The 27,591-nt window shown below is 45.9% G+C and overlaps 1 protein-coding gene and 1 non-coding gene across 2 annotated transcripts in view; both read right to left on the minus strand.

Annotated features, from left to right (window-relative positions):
- Positions 1–27,591, minus strand: part of TNKS (tankyrase) — a 113,747-nt gene that overhangs the window by 64,774 nt on the left and 21,382 nt on the right. The window contains exons 3-5 of the mRNA XM_056848276.1: positions 27,223–27,318; positions 9,142–9,178; positions 8,391–8,466 (exon numbers count right to left, since the gene is read on the minus strand). Coding sequence (XP_056704254.1) covers positions 8,391–8,466; positions 9,142–9,178; positions 27,223–27,318 — 209 coding nt within the window. The remainder of the gene's footprint in view (positions 1–8,390; positions 8,467–9,141; positions 9,179–27,222; positions 27,319–27,591) is intronic.
- TRNAE-UUC (transfer RNA glutamic acid (anticodon UUC)) lies at positions 17,269–17,341 on the minus strand. The gene has a single exon. It is a non-coding gene; the product is annotated as a tRNA-Glu (tRNA).

The following is a 27,591-nucleotide window of genomic DNA, read 5'->3' on the forward strand; positions in this document are numbered from 1 at the left end:
TATAACCAGTTATAACCCTGATGTCACTAGGCAGCGCATTCCACCAGGCCGCAGCCAGGGCTGACTGAAGTAAATAAAAGTCTACCTCAGATTTTGCATCCAGTGTAAGCAAATGAGAACCTTGGCTCAAGTTTTAAGCTTTCCTCCGGTCTAAGGAACCTTCCTGAAACGTAAGTAACTCTTCCATTGGAGGAAGAGCAACTTAAATCAGAAGAAGGCTACTTGGAGGATGGTTGGATCCACCCCACCTTATATAACTGTTTCTAGGGGCTAAGCTAGGAGACCCATGGCGCAAAGTGGTAAGCTGCAGTATTGCAGTCAAAAGCTCTGCTCATGACCTGAATCACAGAATCATAGAGTTGGAAGGGACTACCAGGGTCATCTAGTCCAACCCCCTGCACAATGCAGGAAATTCACAACTACCTCCCCCACACACCCCCAGCGACCCCTACTTCATGCCCAGAAGATGGCCAAGATGCCCTCCCTCTCATGAACTGCCTAAGGTCATAGAATCAGCATTACTGACAGATGTTAAAAACCTCCACGGAAGAAGCGCTTACCACCTCCCGAGGAAGCCTGTTCCACTGAGGAACTGCTGTTAGAAAATTCTTCCTAATGTCTAGATGGAAACTCTTTTGATTTAATTTTAACCCGTTGGTTCTGGTTGGTTCTGGTTCAATCCCGACAAAAGTCGGTTTCAGGTAGCCAGCTCAAGGTTGACTCAGCCTTCCATCCTTCCAAGGTCGGTAAAATGAGTACCCAGCTTGCTGGGGGTAAAGTGGAGATGACTGGGGAAGGCAATGGCAAACCACCCCGTAAACACAGTCTGCCTAGTAAACGTCAGGATGTGATGTTACCCCATGGGTCAGGAATGACCTGGTGCTTGCACAGGGGACTACCTTTACCTAGGGGCTAAGCTGGGTTTGTCTTTGGTCAGGAGCAAAACATTTTTTTCTGCCCAGATCATACATAGCATGGCAGCAGCTAGAACTTGCAAGTACTTTCTAGACAGCAGCTGCAGCACGTTGTGCGGTCAATTTACTGTAACACAGTTCTGCAGAGGGTATTTTATAATATTAACTTTATTGAGAGTTGGCATGCTTTTTACCTGTATTGTTGTGCCAAATGGATCACAATAAACTTTCCCTGATCAGAACAACCACACAGTTTAATTAAATGTGGCATTCCCAATCTTGTAAAATTAGTTTTCAGTATTTTTATCTTTGATCGGCATATGCACATATTTACTGCCAATATATTTAATCATCTGACATTTCAAATCCAAGCACAGATACTATCTGACTCCTCCTCAGTTATAATTAAATTCCTTGCCAGCTACTAAGGTCATAGGTGCATTAAAAATGCTTATACAACAAGTGTAAAAATGGATTTCTAAAAATACATAAGCAGCAGAAGCTTCATTATTTGTAAGGACTCAGGAGTCATTTTTCTTTCTGCAAAATCTTGGCCACAATTGATCTTTAGCCATCAGTCTGTACAGGCCATTGGGGACTACGCTTCTAGAAAGAAGCAAGCTTCAACTATAGAGTCCATCAACACTATATTTAGTGCAGGAGATTGAGAGTTAGTTACAGTCTTACATACAGTTACAGCCTCTTACAACACTAGTGTGGTGTAGTGGTTAAGAGCGGTGGACTCTAATCTGGTGAACGGAATTTGTTTCCCCGCTTCTCCACACGAAGCCTGCTGGGTGACCTTGGGCTAGTCACAGTTCCCTCCGAACTCTCTCAGGCTCACCTACCTCACAAGGTGTCTGTTGTGGGGAGAGAAGAAGAAGAAGAGTTGGTTTTTGTATACATACTTAAATTAAATGTCGGAGAATCAAACTGACTTACAATCACCTTACCTTCCCCTCCCCACAACAGACACCCTGTGAGGTAGGTGGGGCTGAGAGAGCTCTACGAGAGCTGTGACTAGCCCAAGGTCACCCAGCTGGCTTCATGTGGAGGAGTGGGGAAACCAACCCGTTTCTCCAGATTAGCGTCCGCCGCTCACGTGGAGGAGTGGGGAATCAAACCCAGTTCTCCAGATCGGAGTCCACCGCTCTTAACCAAACCACCGCTCTTAACTACTACACCATGCTGGGAGGGCAATTGTAAGCTGGTTTGATTCCTCTTAAGAGGTACAGAAAATCGGGGTATAAAAACCAACTCTTCTTCTTCTCACCAAATACAGCAAAAGCTCTATTATCCGGCACTCAGTTAACCAGCATGCCAAGTTGTTTTTTTATATGCTGACTTTCTCTACCACTTAAGGCAGAATCAAACCAGCTTACAATCACCTCCCCTTCCCCACAACAGACACCATGTGAGGTAGGTGAGGCTGAGAGTGTGACTAGCCCAAGGTCGCCCGGCTGGCTTCATGTGTAGGTGCGGGGAAACCAACCCAGCTCACCAGATTAGAGTCTCCCGCTCATGTGGAGGAGTGGGGAATCAAACCCGGTTCTCCAGATCAGAGCCCACCGCTCCAAACCACCGCTCTTAACCACTACACCTTATTAAGTGGCTCATACTAGCAGTGGCAAGCGGCTCAAAGCGGGCGGCGGCCACCCCGTGGGACCTGCAGCCTGTTGAGAGGGCGAAAGCGGCGCCGTATCTGGTTAACCCCCATTCCCCATAAACGCCAGGGAACAAGGTTTTTGCTGTACTACCTTTCTCAATTAAAGCAACATGTTGTTGAAAAGAAGTGATAGGGGACACGCCACATTAGATTTCGAATCAGTCCTTTTCTATATTCGATTTTGTACAAACCCATGCCATGATGACACTCTGCCCGACTGGGGTGGAGTGTTGTGGGAAAGGAATGCCGACAGGGAAAAGTTCCTCGAGAAAATGCCAAAGGGAGTTTGTGTAAAGAACTGCATACTATGCATAGCTAGAAGAACTTGAGCCCTGACCTGGATGGCCCAGGCTAGCCTGATCTCGTCCGATCTCAGAAGCTAAGCAGGGTCAGCCCTGGTTAGTATTTGGATGGGGGACCACCAAGGAATACCAGAGTTGCTGTGCAGAGGAAGGCAATGGCAAACCACCTCTGTTAGTCTCTTGCCATGAAAACCCCAAAAGGGGTCGCCATAAGTCGGCTGCGACTTGACAGCACTTTACACACACACACACACACACACACAGAAGAACTTGAAGCGCCAACAGAGATATCTGATGTCCATTGTTTATAGAACATCACAAGGACTAGTACAGTGGGTATCCCGGAGGGTATGTTAATAGAATGTATGTCCTAAAGTAATGATGACAATCTGACATCTATGCATATCTGTACAACATGCATTTCAAAGAGTGTCCACGCATTTCAAAGAGATGCCAACAGCCAATGTATTGCCAGTCCACATTCCAATGTATTGATTATACTAACGTATGTGTCATTAGTGCATTTTATTATTATATTAAGCAACTGCTGTATGTCACGTGTGTGTCATAATGTTGTATTACTCTCTGCACTAGCAACCTTTGCTTGCTGACAGTGGCCTACTGCGGACAATAAACCAAAAGATTTTTACTTTTGCCTCTGGTCCATTTTGTACTTGGACGAAGCACCAAGAGCCAAATCTTAGCGTGGCCTGCAGGTGGCGCTAACAGAAGGAAACACTATGAGATGTAGTTTTAGATTTCTTCATGTCGTACCTCCTGGCTCTAGGAACTATATTGGAGTGCATGAGACACTACTAATAAAACTGGGGGAGGGATGCAACAATCAGTCTTATCCAACCACATTAGCAACATGTGAAAATATATAAAACATAGTATTTTTTTTACTAATATCAGTTACAGCACACGGATGTAACATAAATAACTCTTGCTTGTTCATGGCAAACCCTGTTCACAAAGAGAAGATAGGGGGCGGGGGATGGGACAAGTGAAGCTCAGTAAGAGGGAATTAGCTAAAGATAAGCAGAGGTTTAAAAAGAAGGAAGTAGGGAAACTGAATAGATAACTAGTTAAGAAGCGAAAAGAACGAGGATTTCCTTCCTAAACCTAAGAACGCCTTGGAGAGAACTCTCCGAGCGGCCTTTCCCGGTGATGCAGGACAAGAAACTGAAGAGCGAGTGGGAGATTCCTGCCAGAAGGACAGGAAGCAGAAGTTAGTTCCTGCCTCCCCGGGCAAGCAGCGAGAATCACCCAATCAAGACGCCCCTTCCTCAGAGGGGGAACTTAATCTAATCCACAACCTCTGATGTATGTCTGTGGGCTCCAGGGAGCTCTGCTTGTGCAGGCTGGTACAGCCATTTCAATCCTGATCAAGAAATCAGGAGTGGGCCATAAACCCCCCTTCTCCTTTCAATCCTGATCAAGAAATCGGGGTGGGCCATATATCCCCCTTCCCTCCAACTCCCTCTCTTTTCCAGAGTGCTCTCTCTATACACAGTCAATGTTTACTTAGGTGACAAGATTAAACATGGTCTACACTAACCAGGTGTTGCGTCCCCGCCGGTGCTACTGCAATCCCAGGGGCGGTCCCCATTGGATGGGACCCAACCGTAGGAGCAGGACCCTGTGTGGAGGGGGTTTCCTCGGCCTCAGACCACTCAGAGGGGGAGGAAGAACTCTCCTCCTCTGAGCTTGCCAGCTTGAGAGTTCTGTGGCAAAACCACAAGCAGCCACCAGCCAGCCTCCCCCTTGGCCTCCACCCCCTCGGTCTTTTCCCTCTCCCAATTGCTAGCTCCACCCACCACCACCAATCCGCGCTCCCCCCTCCCCCGAGGCTATAAAGGCCTCGGTCATCTCTGTGCGCTCTCTTCCATCAGAGAGCCCTCCCCGGTCAGGTCACCTTCCCCGGGGTTGCCCCGTCCTCGCTCTTCCTCCCGCCCTGGACCCATCCGGTCCTGGGCGGTTCTTTCTCTCCACGGGCTTCCCAGGCTCGCCTGAGCCTCCCTGCCGGTCCTCCCCGTCGTCCCCACCCGTCAGCTGTTGGGCGGGGTGAGCGGAGGCCAGGTCGGACGGCGGATGGCGGCGGTGGCCTGGCTCTTCTTCGCCCTGTGTCCTCCCCCACCCGTCAGCTGATGGGAGGGCCCGGCAGCGCCGTCTCGGGGCCACGGCCTGTTTGCCGGCTAGAGAAGCTGCGGGCTCGGCCATCTGCCGTTCTGCACCCCTCCGGCCCCAGGTCTTTGGGGCTGTTTCCCCACTGCCTTTGGAGCTCCCTCCCCCAGAAAGGTGTGTTGGGGCGTCCCGGGAGCCCGCGGGAGAGGGTGATGTGGGACACCAGGGCTCACTATTAACCAAGGCTTTAATCTCCTGGCTTGAAATCTAGCTAGCATTAACCATAGTTCATGTCAAAGCTATGTAAGCCATTGTTATGGTTAGGGAGAAATTTGCTCCAGAGTGCTTAATTCAGGGCCAGTGCCCTTTCTTCCACAATCCCACAGCCCACTCCCACTTAACCAGGGTTAACTCCCACTTAACCATGGTTAAGCGTCTGAACAAATTATGCAGGAATCACGATGGCAAATAAAACTATGAGAGCGCAACAGCCTGCAGAGATTTGTACTGTGGTGAGAGTTTTTAACACTTGCAGAGCTGGGCGCAAGGCAAATCTGCACCCCCCAGGGGTGGAAAACAATATTAAACAGCTGAAGAGTGGATCGTTTGCTGCTTTTTAAATGGTATCCCCAAATCTACTCTCTGAGGTAGGCAGCCCTCTTGATTGGACAGTACCTGGCATTTGAGTATTGAGGCCACTAAACCTGTAAATATATGTTTATGATAAGTTTTTGCTCAAAACAGAAAAGTCTAAGTTACAAAAATCTTGAGATGCGACAGCACAAATTGGCCAGTGACCCAGTGCCCAAACCTCTTCCCCTTATAATTAATTCATTAATCTTGTACTTCAGAGCATTGCTAAAGATAATACTACCGTTCCTGAAAAACTGTAAAACTGCTTCAGATATTCATCTACTGGATTTTAACTACCCACCAATGTGCTGATCTTCAGCTCAGGTATTCAATTATAGGATTTTAACTACACAATAATATACTGATCTTCGGCTCAGTACAGCTTGTAAAGAAAACTGCCCCCCACACGCACACACAAAAATGGCTGGATAATATCTCAGAATGATACATACAATTTAATCACATTTTTTTAAAAATACAAAATGTCTTACACCGACAGTTCTAAGGAGATTCAGAAGTGCTCAGTGACAACAAATTGTAAACAGTTTTAGGAAGTCAACATAGTATTAAACCATGGTCATAGCTCGTGTGTGTGTGCGCAAGCGCATGAGCAACTTCACTGACTTAATTTCTCTTTACTTAACCACTTAACAGGAGATTTAAATCAATTCACAGAAGCCAAGGACCTGGAGGCGATAGTTTCTGAACACGCAGTCCCAACACAACTGACATTTTCACAAAAAATGCTGTGATCCAGTCGAAATCAAGCATTAATTCCGAATTATTTCGATGAGACAGTTAAGCAGGTGACTGCTCCCCGCTGAGTATGGAAATTCCCTTTTGCTTGAACAAAGTAGCTTCGTATTTTTATCATTTAACTAATCCGCATCAACGAAGAGCTTTTATGCTGGCCAGGTTTAACGTTTTGCCCTCAGCGCTGAGAGAGGGGAGATATCGTAAAGTTCCATATATGAACAGACTCTGCCCTTGTGAGTATGCTCATGTTGAAACTGTTACTCATGTTTTGTTATACTGCCCTTTGTATGCAGAAATCCAGGTCAAATTCTTATTACCCTTGCTAAGTAAAAAGAAGGAGTCATCTGATAAATATAAATTATTGTTCTTATTGAATAACCAGAATCCAGACTTAACCAGTAGGGTGGCAGAATTCTTACAATGTGCAATAAGCATAAGGGAGCTTGTATCTTAACTGTGAAATTTTTAAATTTGATGCTGGATGTATTTAGACTGTTCTGATTATTCCTTTTTATGCCAATAAAGGCGATGATTGATTGATTGAGGTGACTGACATTCCCACGGCAATAAACAGGGCTTTATGTGCTTGGCAATAGCTGGACGATCCAAAATGTTTAAAGAACTGATCCTTCCTGTACTGAGACCTGTTTCCCGGAAAAGCAAAGCAACCAAAATGGCCAGCTGGCCTCTGCTTCTTCCAAGCCTCCCTTCCTTCCCCACCCAAGCTCTAGAGCAGTGGTTCCCAAAGTGGGCAGCACCACCCCCTGGGGGGCGGTGGGATTACCTAGGGGAGCACAAAGAGGCAAGGGGGCAGCGGGGGGCGCTTGAGGTGGGCCGCTTCAACTGTGTTGTTCACCAATTTACAATAGATCGAGCTCTGGCACCATGCTGGTAAATTTGGTGGAAACCATCAGAATTTTTTTTCAGACTTGGAAGAGCTGGTGCCACTGGATCAAGTTCATCAGTTTTGTTGAATAAATTTCAACTAAAAAAGTTTTAATTCTATTTTGAATATATGTGCAATCCATCATTACTGTTTTGAAATTTTACTGTTACTATCTTCTTTAGCGAGTCCTGCAAACCCGTTTTGAATATGCTTTTTTATAGGCTAGGGTAAGGGGCACTGGGGTTGAGTTTGTGGCACCAAGGGGGCGGTGGCCCACAAAGTTTGGGAACCACTGCTCTAGAGGCTCTGTCCCTAGCTGAAGCGGCAGCCTACAGGGTACAAACATTTTCCACCAGGCCATGAAGATTTTGGCAAACACTCATGACAGCCACTGAAGGATAAAGTTACTAAGCTCTGTCGCCCTGGTGAGCCTTGGGAGTGAAGTCTCTTGTACCAATTCAGTTACGCTATGTGAAGGATAAACAAATTAAATAACCCACTGGATCATTATGCCACTGAAGTGAGTACAAAACGAAATCTGGCCAGCTCCCCCCTCCCCTTTGCATACATCTTCTTTCATTTTACTTTTCGTTCCACTTCATTCAATATTCCTAATACATAAAACTGCCCCCAGAGACTCAAACCACAAAATGTCAGAAGTATAGTCAGTACAGTCATCTTGTTAATGTAGAATTAGCTACAACAAGCCAAGCATTAGGGGCTTGGAATCCTTCTCTGGTCCACTAATCAATGCCGTGGTGGTGGTGGTGGGGAATAGCTATCACTTGATGAACCGGTCCTTTATAGCTTAACAACGCAAAATGCTGTGTTTTTTTTAATTGGTGAACAACCCGAGGCATAACCCAGCTGCTGACGTTTAAAACAAATGGCATGATCTCCAAAAGCACGGCCCCCCACTCCTGCCAATCTGTCACAAACTGTCAATATCGGAGGCAGAAGCGTTTAATTTCACGGTGAGAAAGACAGATTACAACTCGCCCGCATTGCTGGCAGGTTAAAAAGGATTTTCGATTCGACAAGGCACACAGGTTTGCTTTAAAAACAACAACAGCAGCAGCAAATACGTTCAATATACATAGACTTACTTTTCGCCCATCACTCGCATGGCAGTTCACGTTTAACGGCGTCAACAAAGCCATTAGTTTTTCTTCATTACCACTCCTGCACATTGGAGGAATAAAAAATGGGGGGGGGGGAATCCCTTATCAAATATTTGAAATGGAGTTCCACGTCAAAGCTTCTCTATACTAGCATGTTTTGAAGAACCATCTAGTAAGCATCTCAAATTGGGAGGGGGGGTAGCAATATTTTTAACTTGCTTCTTAAGCATCTTCTATTTATGTTACAGATCAACGCTGCCTTAATTTAATCTACATGTTACTTAGATGTATAGCTGCTGACAGCATATCCCAAACATTTTTTCCTCCGTTCCCCAAGACGCTATTAACAGCTCCAAACCTCTCGCTTAAGGTTTCCAATGGTGCATTTTTAATAATGAAAAAAAAAAACCTTCAATTGTGCCATAAAGAGAAATCATAATATGGTATTTGTACCCAAAATTACCACCTCCCGATCATAAAGCTGAATTCGGAGCATATTATTGTCAAAATTCAACCGTTGCCACATTATACCACCCCAATACTGCAAAATCTCCAACACACAGTTTGGCTTTTCTACATGTGGATAAAATCCAAAGAGACGTGTGTCCATAAGGCTCATTTGTCTGCATAATTTCATAAGAGGACAATGAGAGAGCGACAGTTCATTAAAACCTTTTTTTTGCCCCCTCCCTGCCTCCCTCCAAAACAAACAATTTGTATTCTGAACGGCACTCACCTCGCGGCTTCCAGGAGTTCGTCCTTCTTGTATTCACCTAAATGGTTGCAAAATATCATGCTGTTAGCATTTGGCAGAAGGCAGATTAAGAAATGCAGCAGGCAGCAAATAACGGAATTGAAACGGAGAAACGGGAGAAAGGGGGTGGGCGGGGGGGGATGAAAGAGAGAGCCCACACCCCGCTGGGTGATGGAGCCGTGACGTTAGCCGGCTTGTGAAGGCAGCATCACCAGTGCCTTGGAGACGGGCGGCAAACTGACGCAGCGTCTTGTCCAATCCCAGGGACGAAATGGCTTTCTTCAGACAACCAATGAATGCCGAACCTGTGTCCAGAAACAGTCCCCTCTGATAACCAGCATGGCAGCTCAATGCAACACCCCCCTCCCCCGCTCTCCCTGTTCAATATATCACAGTGTACCAGCATGGCATGAAAAGAAGATGCACAGACAAAGATGCTTTTTTTTTTTTTAAAGGGCAAATAACCTTCCTCCAGAGCCATTAAAAGCTTGAAAAGGCCCTCCCCTGAACATCACGACTCAAGTGGCAGGGCCCACTGCAAAGGAACGGCCGGCTGTGTATCTCAGCGGCTTCTGCCTCTGCCTTCCCAGAGTTATGTTTTTCTAGCCTCAAGGAAAGCAATGCATCATTATTTTTAAAAAAAGGGTAAGGAAAAGGGCAAAAGCATTCTGCAAGCCGCACTTAACATCTACCATTAAAAAGGTTCTGCCTGTTCTTGTAACTTAGGGCAAAATACTGCATTCGTGCCTTGGACTCTAGCTATGCCAGCTCCCTAGTATGCCACTAGACTTCTGAAGCATTTTTGCCCGGAGGGGGGGACAGGGACTATTCTATTAGCCCTCCAGTTTTCAAAATCATGGGTCTGAGAGTAGAGAATTCTGCATTGCATCTTCTCTAAAATGCTGAGCGCACCTCAGCGTAAGTGCCATAAAGTCAGAGAATTAAAACTTCGCAAGTAATCCTCGCAATATGGAAGCTACTCGGGATCTCTTAATCCTGCCCTTCCGCCCCTACCTCACATCATCAGCTTAAAAAACTATCACGCCTTATGGTTCAGGCTACCAACACATCCATTTAAAACCACCTACTGGAGACCCTGACACAAACCCTTCAGCTGCACCCAAATAGCACAACTGTGGATTAAAGGTTATATCACAGAGGTACACCCGCCTGACAAGGCATTCTTTTTCTTCAATTCCATGTCTGTAAAATAGGAAATCTGACTTGCCTTCAGAGGGCTACTTCAGACTGTTCAATTATTGGCCCAGCTAATCAAACACTGCCTGTAGTGACTGGCAGTACCTCCCCAGGGTTTCCGGAAGAGGTGTGGGCCAGCCTAAGGTCATAGAATCAGCATTGCTGACAGATGGCCATCTAGCCTCTGCTTCCAAAGCTCCAGGGAAGGAGAGCTTTCCACCTCCCGAGGAAGCCTGTTCCACTGAGGAACCCCTGTGATCTACTTAAGGCCCGAGGGCCAGATTTGGCCCCTTGAGAGCTCTTATCCGGCTCGCAAGCCAGCCAAAGCAGAAACCCCACCCCGACCAAGTGCCATTTATGTCACGTCTGGCCCTCATAACAATTGAGTTCAACACCCCTGATCTACAGCCTTCCGTACAGAATGTATGTAATGAGAACAATTATTCATCCACATACAAAACTGCATCTAATATATGGCGACATTAGTGGCAAACAGCCGGTCTACAGATCTTAAGGATTTTTAAAGCTCTATGCTGAAGTTTTGCTCCTCCTGTTCTCTTTGAACAGAGCGGACGGAGCAGAAGCACACAAGTCACAGGCAATCACGCTTTAAATGCATCCCGCATCAACACCAAACAGAACAAGGTCTCAGCACGTAACACCGTATTGGACTCTGCAATTCTCTTTATTGGAGCCTGGGTCAAGGCTACAACGTGCGAGCTAGCCTCGTTCGAGAACACCACAATACGGGAAAACACAGAAGTAAAGACGGCACACTGTGGCTAAGAACGGCAGGATTAGCCTATTCTGAATATTCAAGGCTTTGAGGAATTAAGCAGAGGTGTACCAAGATGACTGACAAATACACTTCTCGATGAGCAAGCCTGCCACACGATCGCAGGCTTCAGAGCATAGGTGGCCAGTTCTGCAATGCAGTGGTGACCCTACACCTAATCGTGCAACAGTAGTGGTTAAGAGCGGTGGTTTGGAACGGTGGAGTCTGATCTGGAGAACTGGCTTTAATTCCCCACTCCTCCACGAGTGGCGGACACTAATCTGGTGAACTGGATTTGTTTCCCCACTCCTACACACGAAGCCAGCTGGGTGACCTTGGGCTAGTCACAGCTCTCTTTCAGCCCCACCTACCTCACAGGGTGTCTGTTGTGGGGAGGAGAAGGGAAGGTGATTGTAAGCCGGTTTGAGTCTCCCTTAAGTGGTAGAGAAAGTCTCTTCTTCTTGTTGTTGTGTTAACACTAATGTAATGGGGGGGGGGAGAAAAAGTGTCTTGCTGTAGCATTGGCCATGCAGAAAGGGGAAGTCTGTTCACTGCTTTGTTTTTTAAAAATTGGGCTTGGATAAAGGGAAGGCAGATTGAAACAGAGCTACAGGACAGCCTTGGACTTTGTCTCTAAGGATGGCAGGAGTGCTCATATAGTAAAACAGGAGAGTTCTCGTCCTTTATCCTTTTTAAAAAGTGTTTTAACAGCTCTTAAAATACCTGAGCACTGAAGTGGGTCACTGCCTCCTTCCATAAACGGGTCTTCTCCATAGGAACTGGCTCAACAATCCCCAACAAAGACCATTTCAGGCGCTTGCAATGAATGTTAGGGGCACCTATGGGTATTCCATTTATCTGCCGCATTTTTATGCAACCCTTTCAGTCAAGAGACTCCCAAGGCAGTTGACAGATTAAAATCAAATCATAAAACCCAATAAAACCCTAACTACGGTTATCAAAAGGTACCAAAATCGCTCATAAAGTCAGCAGCTACACAGAAATACACCTCTAAAATTACGTTACCAGTACAGAATGCTGTGCAGAATAGAAAATTCTTCACTGGCCTCCAGAGAGAAGGCAAATGAGAGGGAAAGGGAAGCATCCAGAAGAAGGCAATTCCATAGGGTTAGAACTACTGGAAAGGTCCTGCTTTCAGTAGATGATAATTTTGCATCTGCCTGAGATAGTATTCTAAGGAGTGCCTCGCTGATAGATCTTAAGAAGTGAAGGGGTTCCCTTCAGGAGTAAGCACTTATAGAAATAGGGCCTTTGTTGCTGTGGCTCCAAGGTCGTGGAGTAAAATTAGCTTTTTAAAAAAAGTTTTATAACTTTGCACTAGGCTTGGATACTTAACACAATTTTTAATGTACTTGGCAATCTGAACAGCGAGTAAACACAATTAGAAAAGTAAAAAATCGAGCAGCCGCAGTGACTGTAAAAGGTGCTCCGCCAGGGTAGCTATTTTCACAGTTTTGGAGATGGAAAGGGTCAGATTTCAACAAGCAGTTTTCCTCTCATGTGGAAATAAGGTGGACTTGGGCAAGGAAAAATGGGCCTGTTCACTCATCCACAGGCTCCTGCTGCATTCTGATCACAACTGAAAATGAGCACTATGGCAAAACCTACAGTGATTTTTAAGCTGCCATATTAACCTGATTTACCTTTCCTTGCTTTTCTGCTATTCAACTGTCAGTACCACGCCATTAATGCTGAAATGGTTGCTTTTATTGGATGCTGGTGCTTGCTGTTTTTATTTAAAAAAGATGAAGTAAGCTGCTTTCAAAAGAGATCTATGGAAAAATATGGGGCTGAATATTGTCGAAGGCTTTCACGGTCAGAGTTCATTGGTTCTTGTAGGTTATCCGGGCTGTGTAACCGTGGTCTTGGTATTTTCTTTCCTGACGTTTCGCCAGCAGCTGTGGCAGGCATCTTCAGAGGAGTAACACTGAAGGAAAGTAACACCGAGAGACACTGTCCTTCAGTGTTACTCCTCTGAAGATGCCTGCCACAGCTGCTGGCGAAACGTCAGGAAAGAAAATACCAAGACCACGGTTACACAGCCCGGATAACCTACAAGAACCAATGGGGCTGAATGTTTTCAGTAAACTACCCCAACCCTTTAAAGTCAGGACAAATGTCAGGGGCACCTTGGAAATATTCTTTACAGCATCTCTGTGCATGGCCTCTTGTTAAAGGGCAAGGACAGTCAGAAATGTACTTCTTGGGGAAAGGAGAGCTACAAATGCTGTTCTTTCCAGGCTCCTCCTCCTTCAAGACATTAAAGACTTCTCTTCCTGGGAGAAGGTGCAAAAGCACTCACTCAGCAATGTCAAGTACTACTGGGAAGGGGCCATGGCTCAGTGGTAGTGCATCTGCTTGGCATGCAGAAGGTCCCAGGTTCAAGGACTTGCGGGAGGCATCTAATTTTTCCCTACCCCACTATTTCGTCTTCCCCTTCCTCAAATCCTCCATAACCCTTTCTCCTGCTTCCTTCCTACCCAACACCAAACCTACATTTATCTGCCCCTTTGCCTTCAACTTTTCTTCTCTTCTCTTCTCCCAGCAGCCTCTACATAGGAAAACTACGGCCCAGCTGTATGATGCTAGCCAATGGGCCAGGCCTCAAGGACTTGTTAGCAGGCACCTCACTTTCCCCTATATCTTCCTCCCAGCACTATTTCCTCTTCCCCCCTGTCTTTTACTCAGAGAAGACAAGCCTAGAATTCTGTGGTTGCCTAACAACTGAGGGAATTCTGTTTCTTAAGGCTACATACACTCGTTTTATCATTTTTGGGTTTTTATATCCCCAAATGTGTGTTGTTGTTTTTAGATTTCAGATTTTTCTGCAAATCTGGGGTACTGTTCAGGTATGTAGAAATATGTGTCTTGCCAGTTCACAGCTCCAGACACCAGCTTTAACTATCCTCAGATTTGACCGACCACTATTAATATATAGATGATGATACCCCACTTCTCTTTCAAATGGGGACCCAAAGCCAAGGGGCACAGTGGTTTGGGAACCACTTTCCTAGACTAATATTCCGGTGGTTTTGCTTCCTTACAAAAGCTTACGGAATAGGGTAGGCCTCCTCCCGCCACCCTATTTTATCCTCAACAACCCTGTGGGCAGAGACTTGGACTGGCCCGAGGTCTCCCAGTAAGATGCTGAATGAGAACCTGAAAGTGGGGCCCTCAGTTCCTAGTCCAGTGGCACATGTAATTTACCCTATACTGTAATGTTTTGTACTGGAGGCAGATACCTTAAGGATCATCCATTCCTCAAGAACTTACCAGTATATTAAAATCTTCCTCGGACATAATGTGTCCTCACCAGATAATGTGTGTGAGTGTGCGCGCGCGTGTGTTTTTTATGTTTTGTATATATTTTAACAGTTTTAAAACTCTTTTTAAAGTTGTTTTAATTAGGGCTTTATTTTATGGATTTTATAATGTATTTTATCATGTATGCTTTAAATGGTTAGCTGCCTTGGCAGAAAGGGCAGAAAGGCAGGATATATAAAATACACACGTGTATTTTCAACATATTTGTCCCCTTCCTTCATTTTATCCCAACAACTACCACCCTGTGATGTAGATTAGGTTGAGAAAATGTGACTGGGTCAAGGTCAGCCAGTAAGCTTTCACAGCAGACTGGGGATTCAAAATGGGTCTCCCAGATCCAACCACTGGTTACTGTAAACTACTGTAAACAATGAGAAGCAGTGTAGAAACACAGAAAAAAATGTAGCAAGCAGACCAAACACCATAGGAAAGAAGATGTCAGCAGGAGGAAGAAGTGTCCTTTAAAAGGTGTGTAAACACAGTATGACATCACAGCAGCTTCACCAATAACTGGGTTTGGGTTGAGTGACAACCATTAGCAAGGTTGGAGAGAAAGGTAAGCAGTAACCAGAATCACCAGTCTAGCAAAAAGTAGTAATAGATAGTTGGGTGAAGGAAGCTAGACACAAGGATGAAGGTACCCTGTGAGGCAAGAGAGGACAGGTCAAACATCAATGCCACATATTTGCTTGCACACATGTCTGGGGAGGGGCTGTGGCTCAGTGGTAGAGCATCTAGGGCTGTCAATTCGGTTCGGTCCGAACTGAAAATCAACCGAATTTCCCCTGATTCGGTGATTTTCTGTTCGGACGGATCCGAACTCAAAACGGGCGGGCAACCTGGGGGGGGCGAATTCAGCGAGTTCGGGAGTTCGCGAATAAATCCGGCAAATTCGGCCCCCCTTCAGGGGAGCCCGCTGAAAGGCGCGGGCTGCCCTTTACACTGATCTGAGCCTCCCAGCTGGGAGCCCGCTGAAGGGGGCCCGCTGAAGGGGGGCGGGCTGCCCTTTAAACTGATCTGCGCCTCCCAGCCGGGAGGCGCAGGTCAGTTTAAAGGGCAGCCCGCGCCTCTCCAGCGGAGCCCGCTGAAAGGTGCGGGCTGCCCTTTAAACTGATCTGCGCCTCCCGGCCGGGAGGCACAGATCAGTTTAAAGGACAGCCCGAGCCTCTCCAGCGGAGCCCGCTGAAGGGGGGCGGGCTGCCCTTTAAACTGATCTGTGTCTCCCGGCCGGGAGGCGCAGATCAGTTTAAATGACAGCCCGCGCCTCTCCAGCGGAGCCCGCTGAAAGGTGCGGGCTGCCCTTTAAACTGATCTGTGCCTCCCGGCCGGGAGACGCAGATCAGTTTAAAGGACAGCCCGAGCCTCTCCAGCGGAGCCTGCTGAAGGGGGCGGGCTGTCCTTTAAACTGATCTGTGCCTCCCAGCTGGGAGGCTCAGATCAGTTTAAAGGGCCCCCGCGCGCCTTCAGGGAATCCCTCTGAAGGCGCGCTGGGGCCGAATTTCCCCCCGAACTCCGGATCCCCCCGAATTTCCGGGGATCCGAAGCGGGGGAGTTCGGACTTCGGCACGTACCGAACCCACAAGGGTCAAATTCGGCCGAATCCGAACTGTACCGAATTTTTTTTTTTGACAGCCCTAAGAGCATTTGCTTGGCATGCAGAAGGTCCCAGGTTCAATCCCAGGCATCTCCAGTTAAAGGAACTAGGCAGGTAGGTGATGTGAAAGACCCCTGCCTGAGACCCTGGAGAGCCGCTGCCAGTCTGAGTAGACAGTACTGACTTTGATGGACCAAGAGTCTGATTCAGTATAAGGCAGCTTCACGTGTTCATGTCCAAACCTTGTTGCAATTTTGAAAATGCTTTAATTTAAAAAACTAACAACTTCCCAGCCATAGAGGAGTAAGGGGGTCCTCCAATTCAAAAACCAAAACTCCTTTGAGCAACCAAATCCAGTTATTTCTACAGCCACTCATGAATTCAGTCATAAAGCTGAGAACACCAGAGCTTTTCATTTCCTAAGAGTATTGCTACTTTTAGCAGATTACAGTATGAATTAGCAGATTACAGTGTAATCTCACATCTGGTCAGCGCTAGCATCTCGGAGACAGTTTTGCACGGTGCAGTTGCTGGCATCCAAACTGTCGTTTTGAAACACTTAACGTAAACCCAACATATTTACGACGATCGCCAAAAACACCCCAAGAACCGTAATTTCTAGGCTTTCAGTAAATTGCACATGTATCACCAGAAAAAGAGGGCGATCCTTCTAACCAGCCACGTCCTAGCAATCACCTCATAAAAAAAAATTTTTGCAAGCTGCTACAATTTAGTACAATTACATGCAAATCAGCAGCAGTTCTCCAGCTCATAACCATCATGTATTCCTAACGAAGCTTCAGACTGCTGAAAAGCGCTCAGCTACAACCAGGCCCAGGAAGATGGACCATCTAGTGTTACAGTTCTTGGTATATGAGCCTCGTATGTTATAATTTGCACACACACAACCCCTCTACCCAACCTCACACACATGGACACATGAAGCTGCCTTGTACTGAATCAGACCCTTGGTCCATCAAAGTCAGTATTGTCTACTCAGACCGGCAGCGGCTCTCCAGGGTCTCAGGCGGGGGTCTTTCGCATCACCTACTTGCCTGGTTCCTTTAACTGGAGAGGCCGGGGATTGAATCTGGGACCTTCTGCATGCCAAGCAGAGGCTCTGCCACTGAGCCACAAACCCTCCCCATATACTGAGGCAAGTAGAGCCTCAATTTGTTTAGTTGAAAGCAAACCTCTTTGCCTGAACAGGGACTTGAACCCTGGACCCTCAGATTGAAAGTCTGATGCTCTGCCAACTGAGCTACCCAGGATTACCTCCCATTCCCCATTTGCCTGGGCAGTCTGGTGTACTTCTCAATCTAACTCTCTACCCTCAGCTTGACTGAGGGTTCCCAACTCCAGCTTGGGAAATCTCTGGAGATCTGGGGGCAGCACCTGGGAAGAGGCAGAAGCTCATTGGGGGGGGTATGATACCATAGAGTCCACCCTCCAGAGCTGCCATTTCCTCCAGGGAAGCTGATGTCTGTAGTCTGGAGATCAGCTGTAATTCCAAGAGAATGCCAGGCCCTACCTGGCGGTTAGCAACCCTAAGCGTTTCCATATACCATTTTCCTCCTACAACCAGGATGTCAAACTAGTGGCCAGCTGCCAGATTCTTTGCCCCCAATCCCCTACCCCACATATATTCAACAAAGGGTTGTAACATGTAGGGCACACTTCCATACAACATTCCAAGCACCCCTGAGATGTGAGAACACCCTCACAAACTGCACTGAATTTCTCCGTCCTCAGACAGGCCTTCTGAGACGTGGGAAAAGAAACTGGCTCACTGTTTTGCTAACATGGAAAAATAGCAGTGGGTCCCCCAGTGTTATATATGTTGTATTGTTCTCTCAAGCGTGTTGTAAGGACCCCCAAAGCCTACTGCTAATCTGTCTTCTGTCAGGAACTTTAAAGAAGTCCATTCATCCATTAGACCAGTGGTTCCCAAGCTTTTCGGGCCACCGCCCCCTTGGTTCCACAAACTCAACCACAGAGCCCCCTAACCTCTCCTATAAAAGCATTATTCAAAACAGGGGTTTGCATGACGCACTAAAGAAGATGTTAACAATACAATTTCAAAACAGTAACAATTAATTGCACATCTTTTCAAAATCGAATTAAAACTTTTTAGTTTAAATTTATTCGACAAAACTGATAAACTTGATCCAGTGGTACCAGCTCTTCAAAGTCTGGGGGAAAAATTCTAATAGTTTCCACAAAATTTGCCAGCATGGTGCCAGAGCTCAATCTATTGTAAATTAGTGAACAACACAGTTGAAGGGGCCCACCTCTAGCGCTCCCCTGCTGCCTCCTTGTCTCTTAGTTCCCCCCTAGGTAATGCCACCGCCCCCCAGGGGGTGGTACTGCCCACTTTGGGAACCACTGCATTAGACTATGCACTCTGATACCATCTGAGCACATGTGTGCCATATCCGTGAAGCACACTGTACCAGGTGATACTAATTTATGACAGATTCTAACCATCTGGAATGGGCTCAGATAGCCCTGGCTCTTCAATTAGCATCTGGGAAATAAACAGCTCCCCACATCCCTAGAGAAGTTGGACTAACTTCTCCTGGGGAAAAGGCAGCATGCAAAAGAGATGTTAATCACCTTCAGACAATTCAGGTCTAAGTTTTATCTGCCATGCAAATGGGAGCATGCAGAAGGAAGAAGAAGCAGAGTTGGTTTTTATATGCCGACTTTCTCTACCACTTAAGGGAGACTCAAACCGGCTTACAATCACCTTCCCTTCCCCTCCCAACAGACACCCGGTGAGGTAAGTGGGGCTGAGAGAGCTCTAGAAGAGCTGTGACTAGCCCAAGGTCACCCAGCTGGCTTCGTGTGTAGGAGTGGGGACACAAATCCAGTTCACCAGATTAGCCTCCTGCACTCATGTGGAGGAGTGGGGAATCAAACCCAGTTCTCTAGATCAGAGTCCACCGCTCTTAACCACTACACCACGCTGGCAACATTTTAAAGGAGGTAAAAATCCAAGAGTTAGCAAATGTGCAGGTGAGAGTCCAACAACAGAATCAGAAGACAGAAGTTAAACCGCAGGAAGAAATCAGTAGATTTAGTCAGATCATCCATAGCCCTGGAATTGGATATCATCAGTATGCCGCTGTCTCAACCACCGGCTGTCACCCGGATGCTGTGATCAAGTGATTAAGGTTAAACAAGCTAAAATTGAATCCAGTCGAGAAGGAGGCGATGCCGGTTGGGAAGATGGATGCCGTGGGGGGAAATTTCATTATCGGCTTTAGAAGGGGTTTCTTTGGAACTGGCAGATTTAGTTAAGAGCTATATCCTGGCCACAACAGTGCCTTTTTTCTTCCCATTACACATGGACCACAAATTGCACCCCTACTCGGACACACTTGACCTGGCCGCGCTAATCCATGCTGCTGCAACCTTGCAGCTAGATTAGCACAACACACTTGTGCAGAGCTGGCCGTGAAGACGACTCTGGAAGCGCAAGTGGTTAAAAGGAACCTGCTGGGCTAGCCATGTGCATGTGTTAAGTGCCGTCAAGTCGCTTCCGACTCATGGCGACCCTATGAATCAAAGTCCTCCAAAATGTCCTATCTTTGACAGCCTTGCTCAGATCATGCAAATTGAGGGCTGTGGCTTCCTTTTATGGAGTCAATCCATCGCTTGTTGGGTCTTCCTCTTTTCCTGCTGCCCTCAACTTTTCCTAGCATGACTGTCTTTTCCAGTGACTCTTGTCTTCTCATAATGTGACCAAAATACGATAGCCTCAGTTTAGTTATTTTATAGCTTCTAGGGCCAATTCAGGCTTGATTTGATCTATAACCCTCTGATCTAGAACCCACTGGTTGGTTTTTTTGGCAGTCCACGGTATCCATAACACTCTCCTCCAACACCATATTTCAAAGGAATCTACTTTCATCCTTTCCTATTCCTAGCCATATTACAATTGTATTAGAACAATTTGCACTGGTTTCAGTTTCCGGGTTTCCAGTCAAGACACTGCTTTCAACCTTTAAAGCCCTTTACAGCCTGGCACCCATATACCTGAAGGACTGCTTCAGCTCATATAACCCTGGGCAATCACTCCAGCCCTCCTGCATGCCATCCCTTCCTGAAGGGAAGTCAAGACTGTTTTCAGCCTGTTCAAAGACTCAATGCGGAATGGGCTGCAAGTTTACAAGGTCCTCTTGGCAATAACGCGGTTTATGTGGATCCCTCTGGTGCATGTTTTATGGCTGCTTTGGTGCTAAAGTGTGGATGTATACTGCGGACTTGATTTTATTGGGAAACCACTTTGAGCTTTCAGAAAAAGTGGCATGAAGTATCTTAGATAAATGAGTTTGAAATGAAAAACGGGGAGAGGGATATAATTGTGTAAATCCTTGTGGGTATAAAAGGATAGTTTAATCAAGTCTCCGATAGGCTCTTTTGTTAAAAGGAAGTAACGAACAGTCAAGCACTGAAGAGGCATTTCAACTTCTGTTACTGGTAAAGAAGTGTGCTGGGTGGGGGCACACAGGGGAGCTTTTTTTCCTGAACATGCCAAGAAACAAATGAGAAATTTTAAAGAAGCACTAAAAAAAAAAATCCTTGGCTCCATCATCAACCAAAAGGGAGACTGCAGCCAAGAAATCAGAAGGAGGTTGAGACTGGGAAGGGCAGCCATGAAGGAGCTAGAAAAGATTCTGAAGTGCAAGGGTGTGTCACTGGCCACCAAGATTAGGTTAATTCATACCATCGTATTCCCTATTACTATGTATGGGTGTGAAAGCTGGACAATGAAGAAAGCTGATAGGAAGAAAATAGACTCCTTTGAAATGTAGCGTTGGAGGAGAGTGTTACAGATACTATGGACTGCCAAAAAAAAAAACAAATCAGTGGGTTATAGATCAAATCAAGCCTGAACTGACCCTAGAAGCTAAAATGACTAAACTGAGGCTGTTGTACCTTGGTCACATTATGAGAAGACAAGAGTCACTGGAAAAGACAGCCATGCTAGGAAAAGTTGAGGTCTGCAGGAAAAGAGGAAGATCCAACAAGAGCTGGATTGACTCAATAAAGGAAGCCACGGCCCTCAATTTGCAAGACCTGAGCAAGGCTGTCAAAGATAGGACATTTTGGAGGACATTGATTCATGGGGTCGCCATGAGTCGGAAGTGACTTGATGGCACTTAACACACACACACAGAGAAAATCCTATAAAATATTCTTTCTTTTAGAATGAAACGTTAGAGACAAGTTTTTAGCCCCTTGGAATAAGTAGCACAAAAAGTTTTAGGTAAAACAATCTACAGAATTAAACTAAGTGCTTGTGTTAACAGGCTCTCGGTTAACCAACATGCCCAGGCTGGTATGTAGCAAACAATATAAAGAGGGGAGTGATACCTAGGACTAAACAACTAGAAAAAGGTACCTCTATACAAACCTAAAACTGTTTTGTATGTTTTCATTAATGGATTCATGAACTTTTATACAGATTGTGTACTAACTAAATCTTGAGTTTTAGTGTACAGATAATTTAAATAAATAACATTAGACAAGACAAGGCTTCGCAATTTCTCCTTGTTTCACTGCCGCTTCTTCAGAAGTCTCTAATTTTCACAGGTGAATCTTAGCTGCTTCCTTAGAAGTCTTAAGACATACCATTAATGAACACATTCAAAACACTTTTAGGTTTGCATGGTGGTACTTTTTTCTAGTTGTTCTGCCCAAGCTGGTGGCAGCAAGTGGGCAGCAGCACCAAGCAGGCCAGAGGCCCCAGGAAGGCCTGAAATGAAAACACTAAGTGCCATCATGCTGTTAGACTGATCAATGGTGCGGCCACATTTAAAATGCTACTCAGAGTTTTGGTCACCAGAGCTTGTGCATCATTATGTGAAAAAGACAGCCTATAAAGCACTGATTCCCAACGAGGGGTCCATGGACCCCCAGGGGTCCGCAAGAACTAAATTAAGGTCCGCGAAACAAAGTTATAAACCCATAATAAATTAATATTTTCAATTAAAAGTTCTCTATTATAAAAATATATTCAAATATTATTCTAAGTTTAATGTTTAACTAACTTATGATTAAAGTTTATTTTCAAATTCTCAGAATTTTTATTTTGAACCTTGGGGTCCCTGCACTGAACAAAAAAGTCCTAGTGGTCCCTGATCAAAAAAAGGTTGGGAACCACTGCTATAAAGCAACTGACAACACTAATCCAGAGACGAGAATACACAATGCAAAGAGGAGAAGGAAGAGGAGGAGGAGAAGGAGGAAGAGGAGAAGAAAGAGGAGAAGTAGAGTTGGCTTTTATATGTCGACTTTCTCTGCCACTTAAGGAAGAATCAGACTGGCTTACAATCACCTTCCCTTTCCCTCCCCACAACAGACACCCTGTGAGGTAGGTGGGGCTGAGAGAGTTCTAAGAGAGCTGTGACTGGCCCAAGGTCACCCAACTGGCTTCGTGTGGAGGAGCGGGGAAACCAACCCTGTTCACCAGATTAGCATCCCCTGCTCATGTGGAGGAGCGGGGAATCAAACCCGGTTCTCCAGATCAGAGTCCACCGCTCCAAACCACCGCTCTTAACCACTATACCACGCTGGCTAGGAAGGGTTTTAGAAGCTAAGAAGGGTTTCAGAAGCTCTGACTTTGCAGACTAGGGAAAGGGAACGACAGTGGAAACCACAAAGGTTTCTAATGTTGCATATGATGCAGAGCCCCCACCTCACCTCTTGGCGCTCTAATTCAGGATAGCACAGCAAACCTCACTGGCTCAGGGATGGCTAAAGGAAGAACTCCCCCCACACATAACACAAACTGCGGAACTTGTTTCTACCACAAACCTTTTTAAAAAGAGCCGAGTTCTAAAAGTTAACATGACACCACCCCCACCCCATGTTCAGCTACGGGATGCCTCTGAACCCCAGATGCTGAGTGTCAAACAAAGTGATGGCATCACTTTCCTCTCCTGCCCGTGAGCCTTCAGAGGCCCTTCTGGGGGGCTGCTGCTCTAAGCACACTGTTAGACTAGGCAGACCTTGATCTGACCAAGAGAAGTAATTTAAACTGACTTGCCAATATAACATGAGCTTCTATGATCGTTGGCCTGGCTGAATTTCAACACAAAGAACTGGAAAATTAAGGAACCAGCTCCTTGGCCACTAGGAAACCCTCTGGTGACAATATTTTACGAGGTCCCGAAGTACAGTAAACTACTACTACTCTCTCCTTAGAGGACTGCTTGGCTCACATTAAGGAGCAGTTAACTACCCTGAACAAATCACAGCTTATAACTTTTGACACAAACTACCTGGCAACGTCAAACGTACAAACATCATTATATACTTTCTAAAGGGAAAACCACATTAACGCACAGATTTTCTTAAACATTTTTGAGCAGCTGTGTTCCAAGAATCCCTTCTCCAGAGGACACTAAATTTGATAGGGATGCTAACTTCCAGGTGGTAGCTGGAGATCTCCTGCTATTACAACTGATCTCCCGGTGACAGAGATCAGTTCCCTTGGAGAAAATGGCTGCTTTGGCAATTGGACTCTATGACATTGAAGTCCCTCTCTTCTCCAAACCCCGCCCTCCTCAGGCTACACCCCCAAAATCTCCAGGTAATTCCCAACCCAAAGCTGGCAACCCTAACAATACACCATCTCTGAACCACGGGACAGCAGAAAATTCTCGGCACATTTTAAAAACCAGCATGCCTAATTTGTGACCCACCAAAGCAGAAGACAATGCTCTTAGTCACGTATCGCTACACGTTTGCAACCGTTCCAAAAAAGCTCGGATCAGCCCTCTCCCACTGTTTTCGAAAACACATTAGGGCCTTCGCTGCTGGCTTTTGGGAACTGAGCATCATGCCATTGTTTCAAGCCTCCCTTCAACCCAAACACTCGAAACACTTTCCTGGTTTTGCTGTCTGCTTAGGAAGGCAAGGCCGCCAGACGCTTGGCAGCCGCCATACTGGCTGCGCTTGGTTTGGCGGGCCGCAAGCATTTTTGACTGAAGTAGGGTTTAAGGGGTTACATGCTGCTTCTTGGAACTGCACCTACAGGAAGCCCTCTCAAGGCTGAAGATGGTTCTCCCAGGGAAGCATAACTGCCTCCAGTGGGGCAGGATCTTCCCTGATTCACCCCCACAATCCTCACTGCACCCCCCCCAGTTTTTGTGTATCTCTTGCCCACTTGGATGTATCACAACAGCACACGTTACGAAAGAGTGCTGTGTTAGTCTGATGGTGAATCAAAAAGGCAGCTGACCCCACAATGAACGAATCCGTCTTTAAAAGGTACCACAGAGACTGTTTTGTTTGTTTGTTTTGCATTAACACAAGGCGTGCAGCTGTGCATCTAAATGTACTGGGGAGCCATCCTCGCCCTCCCTTCCCTGGCATCTTCTTGTTTGGGGACACCCAACTGTCCCTTTCGCCTTTACTATAATCTAGGCTGCATTCACACAACCTTGGACATTGCACTAACTGCCCTCTTGAAATCACTGCCTCCCTGGTTTGGTTTCTCCACATAGGAAAACCCAGTTGTGAACAATTGGGAAGGAAGGAAGGAAGGAAGGAAGGAAGGAAGGAAGGAAGGAAGGAAGGAAGGAAGGAAGGAAGGAAGGAAGGAAGGAAGGAAGGAAGGAAGGAAGGAAGGAAGGAAGGAAGGAAGGAAGGAAGGAGGGGAGGAGGGGAGGAGGGGAGGAGGGGAGGAGGGGAGGAGGGGAAGGGAAGGCAAGGGAGGGGAGGAGGGGAAGGGAAGGCAAGGGAGGGGAAGGGAAGGGAGAGGAAAGAAAGAAAGAAAGAAAGAAAGAAAGAAAGAAAGAAAGAAAGAAAGAAAGAAAGAAAGAAAGAAAGAAAGAAAGAAAGAAAGAAAGAAAGAAAGAAAGAAAGAAAGAAAAAAGTCCAGTGATGTGTGGATGCCACCCTCATAGATGCAGCACTTTCTTGCTCCTGAGAAAAGATGCAGGCCTTAAAAAAAATGAGAGCATCAAATTTTCGGCATGAAATTGTGTAACATCCTATTCTCCTGGTAGCATGGCCACTCCCACAGAGAAAAAAAGATGAAGAGGTGATATAACAACCCAAAAATGTTTCAATCTTAGCAAGCATAACACAGGCCTACATGACATTCCAAAGAAATGCAGACCTTTTAAGAACACAGACCGACAGGTCTAACTTTCAAAACATCATCACCAAAAGCTAGCAATGGGGTGTTTGCTCAATGGTACACTACATGCTTCAGAATATCGAGGCTGCAGATTAGTCTCCTGTGCTAGGAAAGAGCTGTCTGAAGATCTGGATGAAAACAGGCAGCAGACAGACAGTTCTTTACATGGGCCTGAGCTTTCCCCAAACATTGTCCCGGCCCCCAACAAAAGTACACACTGCATTGTTTAGAAATGCTCCTTACCTGTTGAGGTAGTTGCTGACTCCAGAGTTCAACCGCCACGTTACTGTTTTGTTCCCTTTCTTTTGATTTAAAACTTATCAAAAAACCCTTTTCTACTTGTAATGCACATTTCTGTCCTGAAGTATGTGTGCTACAATAGTAATGCCTTCAGTCATATAAAGATTTGATGGCAATATGAAAGAGTGTAAGGAGAACACTGGTTAAAGCATACTGCTTTAAGAAACGACTGGGGGAGAAATGTGAAATCTGCAGCCAGAGAACAATTCATATGCTAACGTGTGGCTGTATTCTACCACCCTGCTCACCTAAGAGTGGCTTGTTCCACCAATAGGAATGCACAACCCTCAGCTGAATGGAATGGCAGAGAACAACTCATTGTGTCTTATCTAAAATGCTAATTGAGGCCACAAAGCTCCTAGCAAACACAGTAGCAAACATTCTGCATTGAAGAAAGGAATCTGACACATATCCATATCGTTAAAGGATACATTTGTCTCATAATTCCCAGGGGCATTCCATCATCTTTGATGCTGGAGGGGTAAAATGCAATCAGTGATAGTCTCCAGACCCGTCCTTCCATAGAAAGAGGGCTGGCAATCTGTTGCATATTCCCCACATAAATGACAAATTCTCATTTCTGTCCTTCAAATCCTACTTTCCGCTTCCAAGCAAAGAACAGCAAAGAAGCGAGGAAAGAAAGGTAAGCCATGCCATGTTTATGTCATTCACATTTCTCTCAACAACCTCACAGTCCTGCCGGATTGGGCCAGTGGTCCATCTAGTCCAGCATCTTGTCTCACATGGCGGCCCTCGATTACCTGTTCTTTATTTCTTCAAAGAGAAGAAACTCTTGAAAAAGGCAGCGATTTTGAAGGACTGAGGATATAAGTTTTAGTTTTTACCCCACTATATCTCCTTCCCACTGAAAACACCTGGGCCATTTTTGCATGGTAATTAGCAGCATGTTCCAGGTGGAATTGCCCCACATAGCTGAACCATCATTCCGGAAGTGACTGTGAAGCCGGTGCTTACCTGCTTCGCATTACCAAAGAGTCCATTTAACCCGACCTTTGGTGTTTGCCGAGAAGGATCCCACTCAAGGAACAATGCAAAACAACAGAGGCGTGTTGCATATGCTAATGGCTATTCAATCAGGAACAAAGGAGCAAGCGAGTGGGGGGAGTGGAACTTCTCCTTTTGCGTAGGGACCGTGAAAAGGCATTTTAAAAATCATATTTTTTAAAAAGTGCTTTGAATGAGCATCAAAACTGACCATGCAAAAATGGACCTGGATTACTGCTGAGCAAATCCAACAGACCAATCAGCGTATTATGGCATATGGTCTTTTAGATGCTAATTATTTGTAGACCTAAAGAAGGAGTATCGGTTACTTTGAACACTACTGACATCGTACAGAAATTAAATGCTGTAAACAAACTGACAGTCTGGTAACCACACAGCAAGGTGACAGGCACTGCTGCTGTGCATTTTATTTGTGGTTATTTCACCCAGGATTGTGAATACCGGCTTAAAATTTAGCTGGGTAACATTTCACCGGCAAGACAGAGGTAGAACACTATGAAGTCCTTGGAAACAAGTGCAAGAAGCAACTTGTAGATTAGCTTTTGGTTACTGCAGCTCTTTAAAAAAAATCAATACACACAACATGCTATTTTTACACTGGGAAAAATAAGCAGAGGAGTCGCAAAGACGGATTACATAAACTGAATGACCCAGCTCCGTACCGCTCACCTGTAAGTACAGCTTTTGCAGAAGGATCTGCCAGATCCAGGGCCGACTTCCCATCCGTGTTCCGAATATTTGGATCAGCTCCATGCTGCAGCAGCACTGTGCAAGAAGGTAAAAAACATGGATAGCTCTCAAACCTCTGGGCTCCAGGCTGAGTATACACGCCCAACAAGCACACAAATTAGCTGCATAAATGAACAATTCTGCACTCTTTTAAACAAAGGCCAGAATCCAGAAAGCTCTCAGGGCCCCTTGAGCACATGAACACATTAAGCTGCCTTATACTGAATCCGACCCTCAGTCCATCAAAGTCAGTATTGTCTACTCAGACCGGCAGCAGCTCTCCAGGGTCTCAAGCAGGGGTCTTTCACA

This window comes from Euleptes europaea, chromosome 4 (assembly GCF_029931775.1).
Source record: "Euleptes europaea isolate rEulEur1 chromosome 4, rEulEur1.hap1, whole genome shotgun sequence".
NCBI lineage: Eukaryota > Metazoa > Chordata > Lepidosauria > Squamata > Sphaerodactylidae > Euleptes > Euleptes europaea.